Below are 16,302 nucleotides of genomic sequence, written 5' to 3' on the forward strand. Positions count from 1 at the left end.
TCTGTTCAGTGGCCCATGGGCAGAGCTGGCACAACAGCGGGATGGAGGGAAGAGACCCCAGCAATAGGCTCAGCCTTCTAGAAGATATCTGACATTCTCCCTGTCTTGAGGTTCTCTTGGTGGCCTCTCGGGTGGTTCTCCCAGTGTCAGGGTGGAGTTGTGGCAGGTGTCTGGAGCCGGTTGGTCAGGAATTCCCAGGAAGAATTCCAAGTTGGAGGACGCTGGACTCCAGCTGCCCAGCCTTTCAGTGAGAGAGAAGGGGGTTCTCTGCAGCCTGGAGAGGAGGCTTTAGTTCCAACCCGAGCCTCAGAGCAAAGGCTTAAGTCTCCTCCAGACCTCCTAGGATGCGGGAGTGGGGGCAAAAGGGGTGAAAAACCAAGAGATTGCTCCTGCTCTGAACCTCCTAATCTCAAACTTGGAGGGGTACAGGAAACAGGGGGCACTTGCTCATGTGGGAGTGGGATTGTGGAGTAGCTAGAGGGAGAACGAGGAGCAGATGGTTGGTGGGATCATGGGACCTGGTAGAGCTGGCAGGTCAAGGGGTGTAGAGCTGGCAGGTCAAGGGGTGGCTGGTGGAGCCAGTCTGAGGGCCTGGCTGCTGATGTCACCAGTTTGGGATCCAGGGGCCTCTCAGGGCAGGATGAGTTCCAGAGCCAGGCCCATGGGCAGTTTCACAGGGGTGAGCCTGGCAGCTGGTACCTAAGAGACAGAGGCAGGAGTCTGAGCTTGGGGAACAAAGAGGGTCTGCCGGGCGGGGTGTGGGTGGAAGGGGCTCCCTGCATCTTTGCCCTCAGAGCTTCTCCTCCCAGGAGAGGGGGTTGCTGACTCGCCCAGTCTGACTCGCGCCTCCCCTGGTGTGGGGTCCCTCACAGCCCTGCCCTCATCAAGGTCTTCCAACTAAGACCTGACAGACGCCGCCCCCTCTCTAGTTCGGCCGCACCCCGCATCAAGTAGGTTCTGGGTTCCTCGAAAGGGGAGAGAGGGCGGGGCAAAGCTTTATTTCCCAGCCCTACAGACGCAGCCCCCGGAGGCTGGCCCCCTCCCGCAAGGGGGCATGGAGCAACCCCGCTTCCCCTACTTCCCAGAAGCTTGGCCCCGCCCTCCCCTTCTCATAAACCACTTGCCGGCCCGCCCCTCAATCCCACACCTTCCGTTGCTGCGGCAGCGTCTGTCTTGTCCCATCAGTCCCGTCCTGTTCCATCCCGGCCGCGGGACTCGGAGATGCCGTCGCCAACGCCTCCTTCAGGTGAGCAGCTCCGACGGGCGCTGGCACGGCGGTGTTGCGTCCTGGCGGGGGATGCGCCGAGGTCCGGTCCCAGTCTATCGGTCCCAGCGGGGCTCCCCGAACTCCTAAGCTCCTTCCCCCGAGATCCCGTGTCTTGGCATCTCGCGCCCGCGCCTCCCGGCTGCTCCGCAGGGGTGTTTGACCCGACCTGGGGAATGTCAGGACCCCAAGTCACGAATGTCCCTCGCTTGTCTTCTGCAAGGAATCCTGGGTGGGGGATCTCTGCTAAGAAATGGTCCTTGAGGTGGTCAGCCCTGCATCTCTAGACTGAGGACCGGGCGGGTAGAGGGAGGTGCCCGGGATGGTCCTTGCTGCTGGATTTTGAGACTGTGACAAGTGTCCACTCATTTCCTGGGATGGATCCTTGAACAAGTTTCTTGATGGGCATCTGGTTTGGTGGATGCCTATGTGAGGGAAAGAAGGGGAAGACTCTTCTCTGTAATGTGTGAAGCTTCTCTAGATGAGTTTAAAGGGAGTCTGGGGAAGGTTTCTGGATGGGTCTGAGGGAATCTCTAGATCAAGGTCAGATCATCTCTGTGCATCCAGCTGGGATGGAATCAGCTGGATGGAGGATTTCTGGGTGAGCTGACTGGGGCATCCTAGTCTGAATGGGTGATGAGAGCCGCCTTGCCTCTTGCACACAGGCACAACGGATGGTGCTCGTTCAGATGTGGGCCGCTGGGGTGGGAACCCCTGGCAGCCCCCCACCACACCTTCTCCGGAGCCGGAGCCAGAGCCAGACAGACGTTCTCGCCGAGATGGCCGTTCCTTCTGGGCTCGCTGCTGTGGCTGCTGCTCATGCAGGAATACAGACGATGACTGGGGACCTCGTGGAGACCGAGGGGCTGGCTCCAGGGATCGAGGGTCCGGCTCTGGGAGTCGAAGACCCGACTCCCGGGGCTCAGACTCCCGTCGGCCTGGTTCCCGGGGCAGCGGCGTGAACGCAGCTGGAGATGGCACCATCCGAGGTGAGGCCTGCCTGTCACATTGCCTGAGAACCTGTCTGAGAGCCATTCTGGCATCTCTGGGGGGCCCAGAGGCTAATGATGGACTCCCCCTGGGGTTTCACTGACATGGATCCCTGGCATCGCAGAGGGCATGCTGGTGGTGAAGGGTGTGGATCTGCTGAGTTCCCGCTCGGATCAGAACCGCCGAGAGCACCACACAGATGAGTTTGAGTACGATGAGCTGATTATCCGCCGTGGTCAGCCTTTCTACATGGTCCTCCTCCTGTCTCGGCCCTACGAATCCTCTGATTATGTCGCCCTGGAGCTGCTCATCGGTCAGTGGGGCCTGCAGTGGGAGGGGTGAAGGCCCTAGGCAGGGCAGGGTGGGGGAAGGGGCTGGCTAACAGGGCTCCCTGGCCCAGGTATCAGGGTGAAAGAGGCATCTCTAGGCTCTAGGGACATACATGTGTGTCCCTTGGGGTGCCTCAGGGGGGGTCTTGATGTTCCTGTTTTCCAAAGCTCATCTTCTTCAAGCCTCTCAGGGCATCTGTCTCAAAATATTTTCTCTTTGGGTGCACCTCCTTCAGTGTGGCTGCCTTAATGTATCTTTCTTTCTGGATCTGCCCTTCTTCCCCAGGGTGTGGCTCTGCTCTCTGTCCAACTCTGTCCCTCTATCTCTCTACCCCCATGGCCCAGGGCAGGTGCCTCCCTCACTGCAGTGCTCAGTGACCAATGACTGCCTAGGCTGGTGATTATACTGCTGCCGGGGGCAGGCGACTCCTCATATCCTTTGATTAGAGCTTAACCTTGCCCACCCGAGTCTCTAATTTCCCAGGTACCCCCACCACCTCCAGCAGGGATGCCCTGGGCTCTGGAAGCTGCAGCCCCAGAGGGCGGATGGGGATGACCTTCAGGATGTGAACTGCCCTTTCACGTGGGGCAGGAGCTCATAGGACCCAGCTAGAGTGGTTCTGCTCCTCCAGCCCAGGTCCTGGGACAGACAGGCAGGCAGAGGGTGACCTTTTTCTGGTCTCTTCTACCATCTCTGAGTTCAGTGTCAGGGGAACAGGTTTGGGATGTTGGACTGGAGCTCTGCCCTGACACGTGAGCCAGCATCGGGTGGGGACAGAGCTACTCTCAGACTGATCTGGGCAATGGCCCAATTCAGGGACACACACGGTGGCTCATACACATCCTGGGTGGGGCTGGGAGAAGTCCAAGTCTCCATTCCCCCCTCTTCAGGGAGGCTGCACCAGCTTATCGGGGCTTCCCTCCCTCCAGGAAACAACCCTGAGGTGGGCAAGGGCACACACATCATCATCCCAGTGGGCAAGGGGGGCAGTGGAGGCTGGAAGGCCCAGGTGACCAAGTCCAGCGGGCAGAATCTAAATCTGCGGGTCCACACCTCCCCCAACGCTATCATCGGCAAGTTTCAGTTCACGGTCCGCACACGCTCGGAAGCTGGCGAGTTCCAGTTGCCCTTTAACCCCCGCAATGAGATCTACATCCTCTTCAATCCCTGGTGCCCAGGTGAGCCTGCTGGAGTCAGGAGCAAGGCATGGACAGGAGGGGTGGGCAAGTCAGGGCTTCCTTTCCCGGGATCTGCCTGCGTGCCTGGGTGCCTGGCCCTAGGAGACGCCAGCCTCCATTGTCCAGCTGAGGGGACCCAGATCCAGTGTAGAGAGGTGACCTACCCAGGGTCACAGAGCCTCACCTCTCCTGGGGAAGAGCCCTGGTTACAGCTACCCTCCTCCCACCATCTCTGTCACACTGGCTCCATCCTTTCTGGGAGCAGTGTCATCAGGCTGGAGGTGTCCTTGCTCTTCCTCTGTGATCATGAGCCCTGCAGAATCAGCCCAGGGGCAGGTGGGACCCAGGGAGAGGGCTGGAGGGGACCAGGAATGTATGTTTTGGGGACACAGAGGACATCGTGTATGTGGACCACGAGGATTGGCGGCAGGAGTACGTGCTTAATGAGTCCGGGAGAATTTACTATGGGACTGAAGCACAGATTGGCGAGCGGACATGGAACTACGGCCAGGTATGGCTGTCCAGGGCCTGGTGCACTCGGAGGCACTAGAGGCAGGAGGAGCGGGGTGGGGGAGCAGGTGCTGGCCCAGGCATCACCTCTGCCCTTCCTCCCTCCAGTTTGACCACGGAGTGCTGGATGCCTGCCTGTACATCCTGGACCGGCGGGGCATGCCATATGCAGGCCGAGGGGACCCAGTCAGTGTCTCCCGGGTCATCTCTGCCATGGTGAGCACCCTCGTGTCTCTGAGCCCTACTGTGTGTCTGCCTGCTGCCTCCCCTACCCCTCCTCCCCCATTCCTACCCTTTCTGATTCTTGGAGGACCCCAACCCTGTCCCTGCCCTTGCAAAGGATACTGTGGGCAGGGTCTCAGTCCTCTTGCCTCCCTTGCCTGCCCCCCACCGTACCCTTCCTGGCTCCAGTCCCAGCTCTTGTGGAATGTAGGGCCAAACCCAAAACTTGGCACACCCAGGATTCACATTCCTGTGTCAGACTAGGGTGGGGGGAGGGGCAGAGGGCTCTGGGAGGGGAGGGCAGGGCTCCGGCTGCCCTGGGATCCTGAAACCTTTAGGGCTGAGGGATGGCTGCAGGGTCAGGGGCTGGGCTGGTGGCTACAGGGCAGGCAGGTCGTGAGCCTCTCCTCCAACTCTGCCCCACCCCATCCTGTCCCCGGCAGGTGAACTCCTTGGATGACAATGGGGTCCTGATTGGGAACTGGTCTGGCGATTACTCCCGTGGCACCAACCCATCAGCGTGGGTGGGCAGCGTGGAGATCCTACTCAGCTATCTCCGCACCGGCTATTCTGTCCCCTATGGCCAGTGCTGGGTCTTCGCCGGTGTGACCACCACAGGTAGTGGAGGGATGGGACAGGAACGGCCTGGGCTCCAGGAAGGAGGGAGGGAAGGCAGGCTCCACCTTCAGGAGCCCAGCCCAGTTGTGGCTGCAGAGGGGGCAGGCCAGGCGGGGGTGGATGGTAGGTTGGCCTTAATTATCATTAATTAGTGTTAACAACCAAGAGAGGCCTAGAGGAGAGGAGGGAAAAGGGACAGGCAGGGACAAGGGCAGGCAGGTGGCCAGGCATCCCCTAACTTCCAGTACTCCCTGACCCAAAGACTTCCTGGTCCTAGTGACCCCTGACCCAGCTTGGCAACCCCAGTTGTCCTTGGCCCCCTGCTATTCCTGACCCAATGCCTGACCTACCCTCCCACCCCTGACCTGGCCCCAGGCCCTCAACCCCAACCCTGGCCTTCCCCACAGTGCTGCGCTGCCTGGGCCTGGCCACCCGCACTGTCACCAACTTCAACTCTGCACATGACACGGACACATCCCTCACCATGGACATCTACTTTGATGAGAACATGAAGCCACTTGAGCACCTGAACCACGACTCTGTTTGGTGAGGGTGGGGTTAGGGCTGGGCTGCCCATCCCTGCTGAGGACTGGTGGCCCAAAGCCTGGATGCCCAGGGATGATGTGGAGGCCCTGGGAGTTGGGGGGACTGCTCATGGAGCCCTCTGTCCACATCCATCCAGGAACTTCCATGTGTGGAATGACTGCTGGATGAAGAGGCCGGATCTGCCCTCAGGCTTCAACGGGTGGCAGGTTGTGGATGCCACACCCCAGGAGACCAGCAGTGGTGAGATGGGGCCCTGCCTGGACCCCACCTGGGGGCCCTCCCTCTCTCCCCAGCCTGGGTAACAAACTGTGGTGTCCTGGTTGGGGACTTTGAGCCAGGTCCCTTGACCCCACAGTTCTTCAGACGGGGCTCAGCAGAGCAATCACCAGGTGGCCCTTCATATATTTTCATCTGCATAACTAGCTGCCTACACTTTATTTATGTATGATCATTAATATTCTCAGATGGTTCAGAAGTCCAAAGACTTGAGAGAATTCAGTGAGAGGGTCCCTCAAATCCATTCTTCCCACTTGCTTTGTTACTTACATGTCCTGGAGATAATTCATTGCAGGACCTTTTTGTTTATGTGTACATTTTTTTTTTGGCTCTTTTTTTTTTTTCCCCCTAGGGCCTCACCCACAGTATATGGAAGTTCTCAGGCTAGGGGTTGAATGGGAGCTGTAGCTGCTGACCTGCACCACAGCCACAGCAACTTGGGATCTGAGCTGTGTCTGCAGCCTACACCACAATCAGGGCAACACCAGATCCTTTAACCCACGGAGCAAGGCCAGGGATTGAACCCGCATCCTCGTTGATACTAGTCAGTTTTGTTTCTGCTGAGCCACAACAGGAACTTCTATATATACATTTTTTAAAGCTTAAAAAGTCATTATTATAAGTGAAACCTGCCTGGGGGGGGAGGTATAGAATTGTATAACATAAAATTTCCCCAATTTCTTTCAGGAGGTTTCTGTTTTGTTTTGAGAAAATTCTGAGTCCTACCCCAGACCTGATACATCAGACATCCCGAGAACCAATGTTAGGAATCTGCATTTTTAAAAGTTTCCCTGGTGATGTCACAAATCAGCTGGGTTTGAGATTTTCTCTAGGACTGGAGCATTAGGTCAGCAGCAGAGCAGACCCAGCTCCTGACTCGCTCTTTTTGACACATATTCTCGCTTTTCCACTGATCGCCATGAGGTACAGTATGGAAAAAAAATCAGGGTTCATGTCGGTTCAAAGGAGAAAACAGCTTGTATAACGCAGTCCAGCCTAAAAGATAATCACTAATGACATAACCTACTAGTCCCTTTAGTTTCTGTAAAAATTAGACTTCCTGGGAGTTCCCGTTGTGGCTCAGTGGTTAACGAATTCGAGTAGGAACCATGAGGTTGCGGGTTTGATCCCTGGCCTTGCTCAATGGGTTAAGGATCCAGCATTGCCATGAGCTGTGGTGTAGGTCACAGATGAGGCTCAAATCCCGCATTGCTGTGGCTCTGGTGTAGGCTGGCAGCTTCAGCTCTGATTAGACCCCTAGCCTGGGAACCCCCATATGCTGCGGGAGTGGCCCTAGAAAAGGCAAAAAGACCAAAAAAAAAAAAAATTAGACTTCCCATACCTTCTGTTCTCAAATGGGTCTCTCACCCACTTCCAACCTTAACACTCTGGCCCAGGGCAGCCACACCTGCCCTTCCTGATGCCTTCCCCCCACACACACCTCGCTCTTCCTCACCCTGGGTCAGGTAGCCATCCCCTAGCCTACATTCCTCCTGTGGTCTCCTTCTCTCCCTCTCAATCTTCTCTGTGAACAGTGGCCCCCGAGCTGTGCAACCCAGTGATGCCTGCGATGCTGCAACAGCCTGGCAGCTGTCATCAGAGATCTGAGTTCCAGTCCCCACTCTGGGAGGTAGTGGGCTGGGCAGTAGACAGGGGCTCAGAGGCCAGCCAGACCCAGAATGAATTCCAGCTTGATCACTTCTTAGATGTGTCATTTTAGGCCATTTCCTTGCACCTTTGGGCTTCGGTGTTCTTATTTGTGATATGGAGATGAGATATACCATATAGGGTAGTTGGAAGACTCAAATAGGAAGTCATATTAGACTAGCAGCATGGCTGGAACGACTCAGTAAATATTGTAGCTACTCAGTAAATATTAGCTCTTTCCGGTCTCTCTGTGTCCACTGTCTTATGAAATCCTGGCATCTGCTTTGCCTTGCTGAACCTGTTTCCCCATCCGTAAAAGGAGACCACGGTGCAAGGTATTTTCTAAGATGCTTTCCTGTTTGATGGCCCTCACTTCCTGCTGTGCCCCCTCCTCCGTGTCAGCCCCTCACCTCCAGAAAACCTCCTGACCCGATGAGGACAGACTCTATTCCCCACCAACTCCCTTCCTACCTCCCCACAGAGAGAACACAGTGGGCCGCAGAGCTTAGGGATTGTTCTGGATCTTTCTGGAATGGTGACCAGGATGTCATTGCTCTCCCAGCTGGCAAGCAGAGCCACCCTGGGCTCTGGATTTGTCTTGATGCAGGATGGTGATGGGCGGGGGCAGGGGGTGGTCTTGACTTCACAGATGGCTGACACCCAGCTTCAGCCAGTGCAGGAAGTGTGCCAGTGGTTTGGTGACCAAGGCAGGCTTGTCCCCACGGTTGTCTCTGCCCCTCATCCCCCACCCGATGATGGGACCAAACAGAACCGAGCTCTCCTCCTTTTGCCCTGCCTGAATTGGACTGGGTGGGGTCTGACCCCTGGTGACGGGCCCAGGACCTGGGGGTCCCCGTCAGCCTCCTTGGGTCTCACCTCCGACCTGCCTTCACTCCCCCAGGCATCTTCTGCTGTGGCCCCTGCTCCGTGGAGTCCATCAAGAATGGCCTGGTCTACATGAAATACGACACGCCCTTCATTTTTGCTGAGGTGAGGGTGATGCTCCAGGTGACTTCTTGGACAGCCTGGGGAGACCAGGGCACCAGCGTCGGTCCTGGGTTCTCTGGTCCTAACCTCACAGCTGGCCACCTCGGGCAAGTCACTCACCCTAAACTACCCTTAGTTTCCCCAACAGTAAAAGGGGAATAATAATGGCTGCCGTGCTTCCTGTGCTCAGGATCAAAAGAAATAATGGGGATGAAACTGCTTTGTAAATTGTAAAGTCAGCGAACACGCATGAGGGATTATTATTATTACTGTCAGATACAGTGTAAGGAGCCTCCCAAACCAGCTTCTTCCCTGCTGTCCAGCCTTGTCTGGCTCAGCGTGGAAAGACCCAGTCTGGCTCTGCCAGGAATCTTCCATCCACCCTTTGCATCTAGTCCTCCCTGCAGTTCCGAGGATCAGGGGGAGGCAGCTGGGGTCAGGCCCACTCATTCCTGGCTCACCGCCCCCCCACACCACTGTACTGCCCCAACAGGTGAACAGTGACAAGGTTTACTGGCAGCGGCAGAATGATGGCAGCTTCAAGATCGTGTACGTGGAGGAGAAGGCCATTGGCACGCTCATTGTCACCAAGGCCATCGGCTCCAATATGCGGGAAGATGTCACCCACATCTATAAGCACCCGGAAGGTACAAGCCCCACCCCACCCCCCGGCCAGCTCTGGCCATGCCAAGTGTTCCTGCCGAGCGCTCACCTACCAGCTGTAACCTCGCCCTTGACCCTCAATCCCCAGGCTCCGAAGCAGAGAGGAAAGCAGTGGAGACAGCAGCTGCCCATGGCAGCAAACCCAATGTGTATGCCACCCGGGACTCGGCTGAGGATGTGGCCGTGCAGGTGGAGGCGCAGGACGCAGTGATGGGGCAGGACCTGACGGTCTGTGTGGTGCTGACCAACCGAGGTGGCAGCCGTCGCACTGTGAAGCTGCACCTCTACCTCTCCGTTACCTTCTACACTGGTGTCACTGGGTCCGTCTTTAAGGAGAGCAAGAAGGAAGTAGTGCTGGAGCCAGGGGCCTGTAAGTGCTCCTGCCCTAGCCCCTTGACAGCTGGGCACCCCGGGGCTGGGGGCATGGAGACCCGGGAGGCTGGGTCTGAGGAAGCAGGCCTCGGTGACGCCATGCCTCTTCCCCCCAGCGGAGCGGGTGACTATGCCCGTGGCCTACAAGGAGTACCAGCCCCACCTCGTGGACCAGGGGGCCATGCTGCTCAATGTCTCGGGCCACGTCAAGGAGAACGGGCAGGTGCTGGCCAAGCAGCACACCTTCCGTCTGCGCACCCCGGACCTCTCCCTCACGGTAGAGCAGCTGGCTGGGGCTGGGGGGGACCAGAGGGCAGGGGGAGGGGGCACCAGGCATGACGAGCAGCGGCAGGAGGTCAGGGGCTGGCTCTGGGCCCTTGGGCTTTGGTTTCCTCCTCTGCAGTCAGATCTCATATCCCTGATGGTGTGCTGGCTTCAATTGGGGAGTGAGTTGGAGTTTCCCCTCTGGCTTTGGGGGAGCCCTTTCTAGGGGGCATAAATGTGGGCTCGGGGGTCTTTTTTTTTTTTAAGGGCCACACCCTCAGCATATGGAGCTTCCCAGGCTGGGGACTGAATTGGAGCCATAGCCACCGGCCTATGCCACAGCCACAGCATCGACAGATCTGAGCCACATCTGTGACCTAGGCTGTAGCTTGCGGCAACACCGGATCCTTTAATCCACTGAACAAGGCAGGGATCAAACCTGTATCCTCATGGATACTAGTTGGGTTCTTAACCCCCCGAGCCACAAAGGGAACTCCCAGGGTCAGGCAGGTCTTGATTCTAAGGAGCTTTTCCTTGCTGGTGGAGTGTCTGGTCCCATGAGTTTGGCCAACGTCTCTGATGAAAGGGGGCCTCTTTTTCTCTCAGTTATTGGGAGCAGCTGTGGTTGGCCAGGAGTGCGAAGTACAGATCGTCTTCAAGAACCCCCTGCCTGTCACCCTCACCAATGTCGTCTTCCGGCTAGAGGGCTCCGGGCTGCAGAGACCCAAGATCCTCAACGTTGGGTGAGTCTGGCCCTTCCTCCTGCCCCTGGCACTGCCCTTGCCTGCCTCCCAGGCTGCCTCAGGTCCCAGCTTTGCTTTCTCTCTGGATCACTAAGGTTTGTCAGGGCCAGCCAGTGCTGAGAAGACCTCCTGCAGGCAGCACTGTGCTGTGTCCCTGCCCTACCTGCCTTACCAGCTCTTTGGGAACTAAAACCTCCCCTGGGAATCACTAGCAACTCATCACTACTATCTCCTAGCCCTCAGGAATTGAGCAGGCGCTTGCAGGAATATTACCTCATTTAGAGACCATAAAAACTCTTTAAAGTACATTAGAGGTCATCATATGATTAGCTTCAAGTCCGGGCTCCATCACTCACCCACCATGTGCCCTGGGGCAAGTGACTGATTTCCTCTACACCTCAGTTTTCTTACCTGTAAAGTGGGGATAACAATAATACCTGGTCTGAGAGTCAGAGGAAACGTGCACATAGAGCACTGAGTGTGGCGCTCGGCAGTGTCAGTGGTAGCCCCCCCACCCCACTGCCCATACAAGATGGGCAGCTGGCGGCCACGCCTCTCTGGGGCTCACAACTCCTAAGGCGCAGGTGCCGAACTGCCCAACTGCCGCGGTGCGTACCAGGCACCGGCTCTCAAGCTTGTGGCTGGGGCGGGGCTGTGAGGGAGGCACAGCAGTTCCGGAGGAGAGGACCCTGAGACTTGGGCCCTCAACCAGGCTGCCCGGGCCTGATCCGAGCCAGGCAAGGCTCTGCGCCCAGAATGCCTGCAGCCGTGTTCCTGGACCTGTGCTGTCATCTCTGACACGAACCCACACATGCAAGATCAGCACAGAGGAAAGCAGAGAAGGCCAGAGGCTGACCTTTAAGATCAGCTTTCTGGGGACAGGGGCAGGCATTTCCCTCATTTGACAAAGAGCACCAGAGGGAGCAGCTGGGTAGGGAAGCTGGAGGGCCCCTGCCACCCTGCTCTTCCCTCTTCCCACACACAGCAGGCCCTACCAGGGGTGGCCTCCACTTTCGCTGACAGGCCAGAGCTGAGAAGGTTGCTGCCCTGCCCTTTGCCACAGCCTGGCTCCCGGGACGATGAGATGTGTCACAAAGGAGGGTTCTCCTTGTGTCCCCTTACAAGGATCTCTGGCAGCTTAGAGAGTGGAGCTTGGGCCTCCGATACAGCTTGCCTGCTGGTGTCTCTCACCCGCAGGTGCAGAGGGAGGGGCCCCTGTCCTGAGGGACACCCAGAGGTGGACTCTCCTCAGCAGCCCCACCAGATCTTCTTATGCCGGTGGGGAGTAAGAACAGGATCAGTGCACTGAGCAGGGGAGCCCCAGCCTCTCTCTTCAGCTGTGGGGCTTGTGTGAGTCTCCCCCGACTTAAGCCCCCCGCCAAGTCTTCCCACAAGTGAAAGGGTTGGATGATGGCTTCCCAAAGCAGGTCCTCCCTGGGCATTCTGTGGCGCCTCAGCTGCAGTGAGCCCAGGCTGGGCCTCCAGGACAGCTGAGCGCCCTGAGGGGGAAGTGCCCTGGCTGCTGGTTTGGATATATTAGATTCCAAGATGGGCGTTCCTTTGCTCTCGTCTGCACATCAAAGGCTGAGGTATGGAACCCCATTATAGCATAAGGTGTTCCACCCAGCCTTAATAAACATTCCAGAACCTACTCCTCCAGATGGCCATTGTCACCACCAAAGCAGTCCCCAGGAGAGGCTGGAAGTCTCTCCAAACCCTTCTCGGGAATTCCCCCCAGAACCTGAATCATATTCTCTAGAATGTCCCTGGGTGACCTTCCAAAGGGGTGGATTTGACTTTGGGGAAACAGCCTCAAGTCACTTAGAACTAAGACTAATTAATAAGGTAAGTGATCAAGGTGGGTAATGATGCCTTTTTCAATCAGAAATGAAGCTTGGCTCTAAAGGAGGGACCGTGACTCGTCTTGAGTGCGCGTGTGCACCCAACCAGGTGCACATGATGTGTGTGTGGTTTTAAATGGCTGTGAAGGAAAGTCTGAGAGGAGTTTTTTAAAATGTTCAGTGTAGTTGAGCAAGTACATAATTGGAGGATAATGCTAATGTGGATGTTTAAGTTTTCTGGTGTCCTTGTTAGGGAGCTGGTTTTATGACCCTCCCTCACAGGCACATTCCAGCATTAGCAGCTGATGCGCTTGGCATATATTTGCCAACTGGGGTGCAACAAAAGTCTCGCCGGACACCTAAGCCCAGGGTAGAGAGAGATCTTGACATCCCTAGCTGGAACCAGGAGGGCAGCCTCTCTTGGAAATAACGTTATAAGTAAAGGCTAGGCCCTGGGCAGAGCTTCCTCACCTGCCCGCTTGCCTCCCTCACAAAGTCCTATCTTAATAAATCTATTTCAGGAGTTCCCATCATGGCTCAGCAGTAACGAACCCAACTAGGAACCATGAGGATGTGGGTTCGATACCTGGCCTTGCTCAGTGGGTTAAGGATCCAGCATTGCGGTGAACCATGGTATAGGTCACAGATGCAGCTCGGATCCTGAGTTTCCGTGGCTGTGGCTTAGGCCAGCAGATGTAGCTCTGATTAGACCCCTAGCCTGGGAACTTCCATATGCTGCGGTCCTAAAACACAAAAACAAACAAACAAAAAACAAAAAACGTATTTCTTTTTTTCCCTTTTTTTGGTCTTTTTAGGACCACGCATGTGGCATATGGAAGTTCCCAGGCTAGGGGTCAAATTGGAGCTACAGCCACCGGCCACAGCCACAACCACAACAATGCCAGATCCAAGCCTACACCACAGCTCATGGCAACGCTGGATGCTTAACCCATTGAGCAAGGCCAAGGATCAAACCCATGTCCTCATGGATATTAGTTGAGTTCATTGCCACAGAGTCACAATGGGAACTCCAGTAAATCTATTTCTTGTCTATCAAAAAAAAAAAAAAAAAAGCCAGGCTCTGAAATAGTACAGTTCAATTAGAGTATGGGTGAAATAGACTATTGAAGGCTTATCTGAACCTAAACAACCTTTAACCTTGTATTTATGGAAAAGTGGGCACAATTAAAAACACAAAGGGGGAGTTCCCGTCGTGGCGCAGTGGTTAACGAATCTGACTAGGAACCATGAGGTTGCAGGTTCGGTCCCTGCCCTTGCTCAGTGGGTTAACGATCCAGCGTTGCCGTGAGCTGTGGTGTAGGTTGCAGACGCGGCTCGGATCCCGCGTTGCTGTGGCTCTGGCGTAGGCCGGTGGCTACAGCTCCGATTCGACCTCTAGCCTGGGAACCTCCATATGCCGCGGGAGCGGCCCAAGAAATAGCAACAACAACAACAACAACAAAAAAGACAAAAAAAAACCCCACAAAGACCATTTGATCCCACCCCTCATTTTACCTCTGCTTCCATGTTACACCAGAAAGTGAGGATCATGGGAGTTCCCACAGTGGCTCAGCCATAACAAACCCAGTTAGTATCCATGAGGACATGGGTTCGATCCCTGGCCTCGATCACTGGTTAAGGAACCGGCATTGCTCTGAGCTGTGGTGGTGTTCACAGACATGGCTTGGATCCCGTGTTGCTGTGGCTGTGGTGTAGGCCGGCAGCTATAGCTCTGATTCAACCCCTAGCCCAGGAACTTTCATATGCTGCGGGTGTGGCCCTAAAAAGACAAAAAAAAAAGATCAGAAATGATCAATAACTTGTCTGAAGCCATACAGTTAACAGTGGTAGAAGGAGTACAGAGGAGTCCAGGGAGCCTTGAAACAGGCTCCAAGCTAAGTGTTTCACCCCAAGGAGAACTCATTCTCAGCATTGGGGTGTTGGTTCACTCCCTTGGAGGACTGTGGGATTTGGACAGAGTCTGGCTGCAGAGGTGATCCCCAAGGCAGACTCAGGTTGAGCAAGCAGCCAGAGGTAAGGGCTTAGGGCAGAGTCAGGAAAGGACCGAGGCTAACAGGTATGAGCAGGTGTAACAGAAATGCAATCACAGCAGTGCACAGGCACACACACAGATGGCTGGAAGAGCTCAGAGAAGGGTGAGACTGACTCTGAGGGCAGGAGGTGCTCCAGGGAACCCTCACCGAGGAGGCAGTGTAAGCCTGGAGGCAGCCCAGGGCAGAGCATGAAAACGGAGGTGGTTCAGGGGAGAGAAGGAGCCCGGTGGGGCTGCTGGGCAGGAGAAATTGTGGAAGATGAGGAGGCCATGCAGGGTGAGTCAGAGTGAGCCTGTGTGTCAGATTAGGGAGCTGCAGTTTCATCTATCTCATAAGCACCACGGAGGCCAAGGCCTTGAAGGGCTCCGTTCACCTCTGAGTGGTTGGAGAGTAGAATGTGAGATGAGATGGGAGGCAAGGAGGCCAGTTAGAAGGTTGGTGAATTTGTGATTCCCAGAGGGGTAGTCTGGGACTAGATTTTCAGAGGTCCATGGGAAGGGAGAAAATACACTGGTGTGTGTGTATGTTGAGTGAGAGAGTGAGAAACATGTGCTGATGTACACACACGGAGTATATGTCAGTTTGACCATACTAATTGTCATTCTTGGGAAGGACTTTACGTTTTTTTTGTTTGTTTGTTTGTTTGTTTTGAGATAACATCCTTCTGAAAGATGACCATAGCAGAGAATAATTAACTTTCTTCCACTTTCTTCCTTGGCAAACCTGAAAGTATTTGGCAATACCATGTTGAGCTGCAAAGTCCCATTTTAAAGTTCCCTTTGTGGCTCAGCGGTTAACCAACCCGACTAGGATCCACAAGGATTCGGGTTCGAGCCCTGGCCTCGCTCAGTGGGTTAAGGATCTGGTGTTGCCGTGAGCTGTGGTGTAGGTCGAAGATGCAGCTTGGATCCCATGTTGCTATGGCTGTGGTATAGACCAGCAGCTGCAGCTCTGATTTACCCCTAGCCTGGGAATCTCCATATGCTGAGGGTGTGGCCCTAAAAAGCAAAAAAAAAAAAAAAAGTTTCCTCATTCTCAGAAACCTTACAGGAGACTGAGACGATCTGGTTGGGGCAGGATTATTGGTGATGGAGAGGAGGGGCCGCAGTGCCGCAGTCTTTGTCCAGATGTTTGTGGGAGCAGAGGGGGAGAAGTCCTGGAGGCTGAGGAGACTTCCAGCTTCAGAAGCTGGGTAGGTGGCCACTGATCTGGCGTTGCAAAGGCAGCCTTGTCCCAGTTGGCTGGTAGGTTGATAGGTCGTGGGTGTGGAGATTCCACCTGAGCCCAGAAATGCCTGAAGGGCTCCACCTTCTGCTCCTTCTTTCCTGGCTGCCCTATCAGCCCTTAGTACACCCCCAGTGACCCCAGGCCCCTGACCCTATCTCTGCCCACAGGGACATTGGGGGCAACGAGACAGTGACACTGCGCCAGACGTTTGTGCCTGTGAGACCAGGCCCCCGCCAGCTCATCGCCAGCTTGGACAGCCCACAGCTCTCCCAGGTGCATGGTGTCATCCAGGTGGATGTGGCCCCAGCCGCTGGAGGTGGGGTCTTCTCAGATGCCAGAGGCAACAGTCGCTCGGGAGAGACCATCCCTATGGCATCTCGAGGTGAGGCTTAGCCCTCCACCAGGACCAACGGGACTGGAGTCAGATGAGCAAGGACTCTGCCTTAAGACAGGGGCCCACTGCAGAGCAGCTCCCCCCGGACACAGGTGGGGAGACCGGGGCACCTGGGGAGGAGCCGATCCCACGTGCACGGATGCTAATAAACTGTTTTTTAATGAAGCTGCTCTTCT

General features: G+C 55.8%; 1 protein-coding gene across 3 annotated transcripts; it reads left to right on the forward strand.

Annotated features, from left to right (window-relative positions):
• Positions 1-553: 553 nt before the first annotated feature.
• TGM1 (transglutaminase 1) lies at positions 554-16,291 on the forward strand. Of its 3 annotated transcripts, XM_047795677.1 has the most exons (16): positions 554-950; positions 1,166-1,246; positions 1,930-2,253; positions 2,379-2,567; positions 3,514-3,762; positions 4,155-4,273; positions 4,381-4,488; positions 4,938-5,112; positions 5,520-5,658; positions 5,795-5,898; positions 8,483-8,571; positions 9,062-9,215; positions 9,320-9,601; positions 9,720-9,880; positions 10,474-10,610; positions 15,900-16,291. In XM_047795677.1, exons 2-16 carry the CDS (start codon positions 1,222-1,224, stop codon positions 16,123-16,125), a joined length of 2,481 nt encoding a protein of 826 aa, XP_047651633.1. In that variant the 5' UTR covers positions 554-950; positions 1,166-1,221; the 3' UTR covers positions 16,126-16,291. The 3 variants fall into 3 exon arrangements, with proteins under 3 accessions (XP_047651633.1, XP_047651634.1, XP_047651632.1); XM_047795676.1 differs by lacking the exon at positions 554-950 and having other exon boundaries at positions 1,039-1,246; XM_047795678.1 differs by lacking the exons at positions 554-950; positions 3,514-3,762 and having other exon boundaries at positions 1,038-1,246.
• The last annotated feature ends 11 nt before the right edge of the window (positions 16,292-16,302 follow it).

Source organism: Phacochoerus africanus, chromosome 9, assembly GCF_016906955.1.
Source record: "Phacochoerus africanus isolate WHEZ1 chromosome 9, ROS_Pafr_v1, whole genome shotgun sequence".
Classification (NCBI taxonomy): domain Eukaryota; kingdom Metazoa; phylum Chordata; class Mammalia; order Artiodactyla; family Suidae; genus Phacochoerus; species Phacochoerus africanus.

Coding starts and splice junctions, on each gene's coding strand:
- TGM1 (XM_047795677.1), top strand. CDS start 1,222: ATGCCGTCGCCAACGCCTCCTTCAG. Junction 5,899..8,482: donor ACCCCAGGAGACCAGCAGTG/GTGAGATGGGGC, acceptor TCACTCCCCCAG/GCATCTTCTGCTGTGGCCCC. Junction 9,881..10,473: donor CCCCGGACCTCTCCCTCACG/GTAGAGCAGCTG, acceptor TTTTTCTCTCAG/TTATTGGGAGCAGCTGTGGT.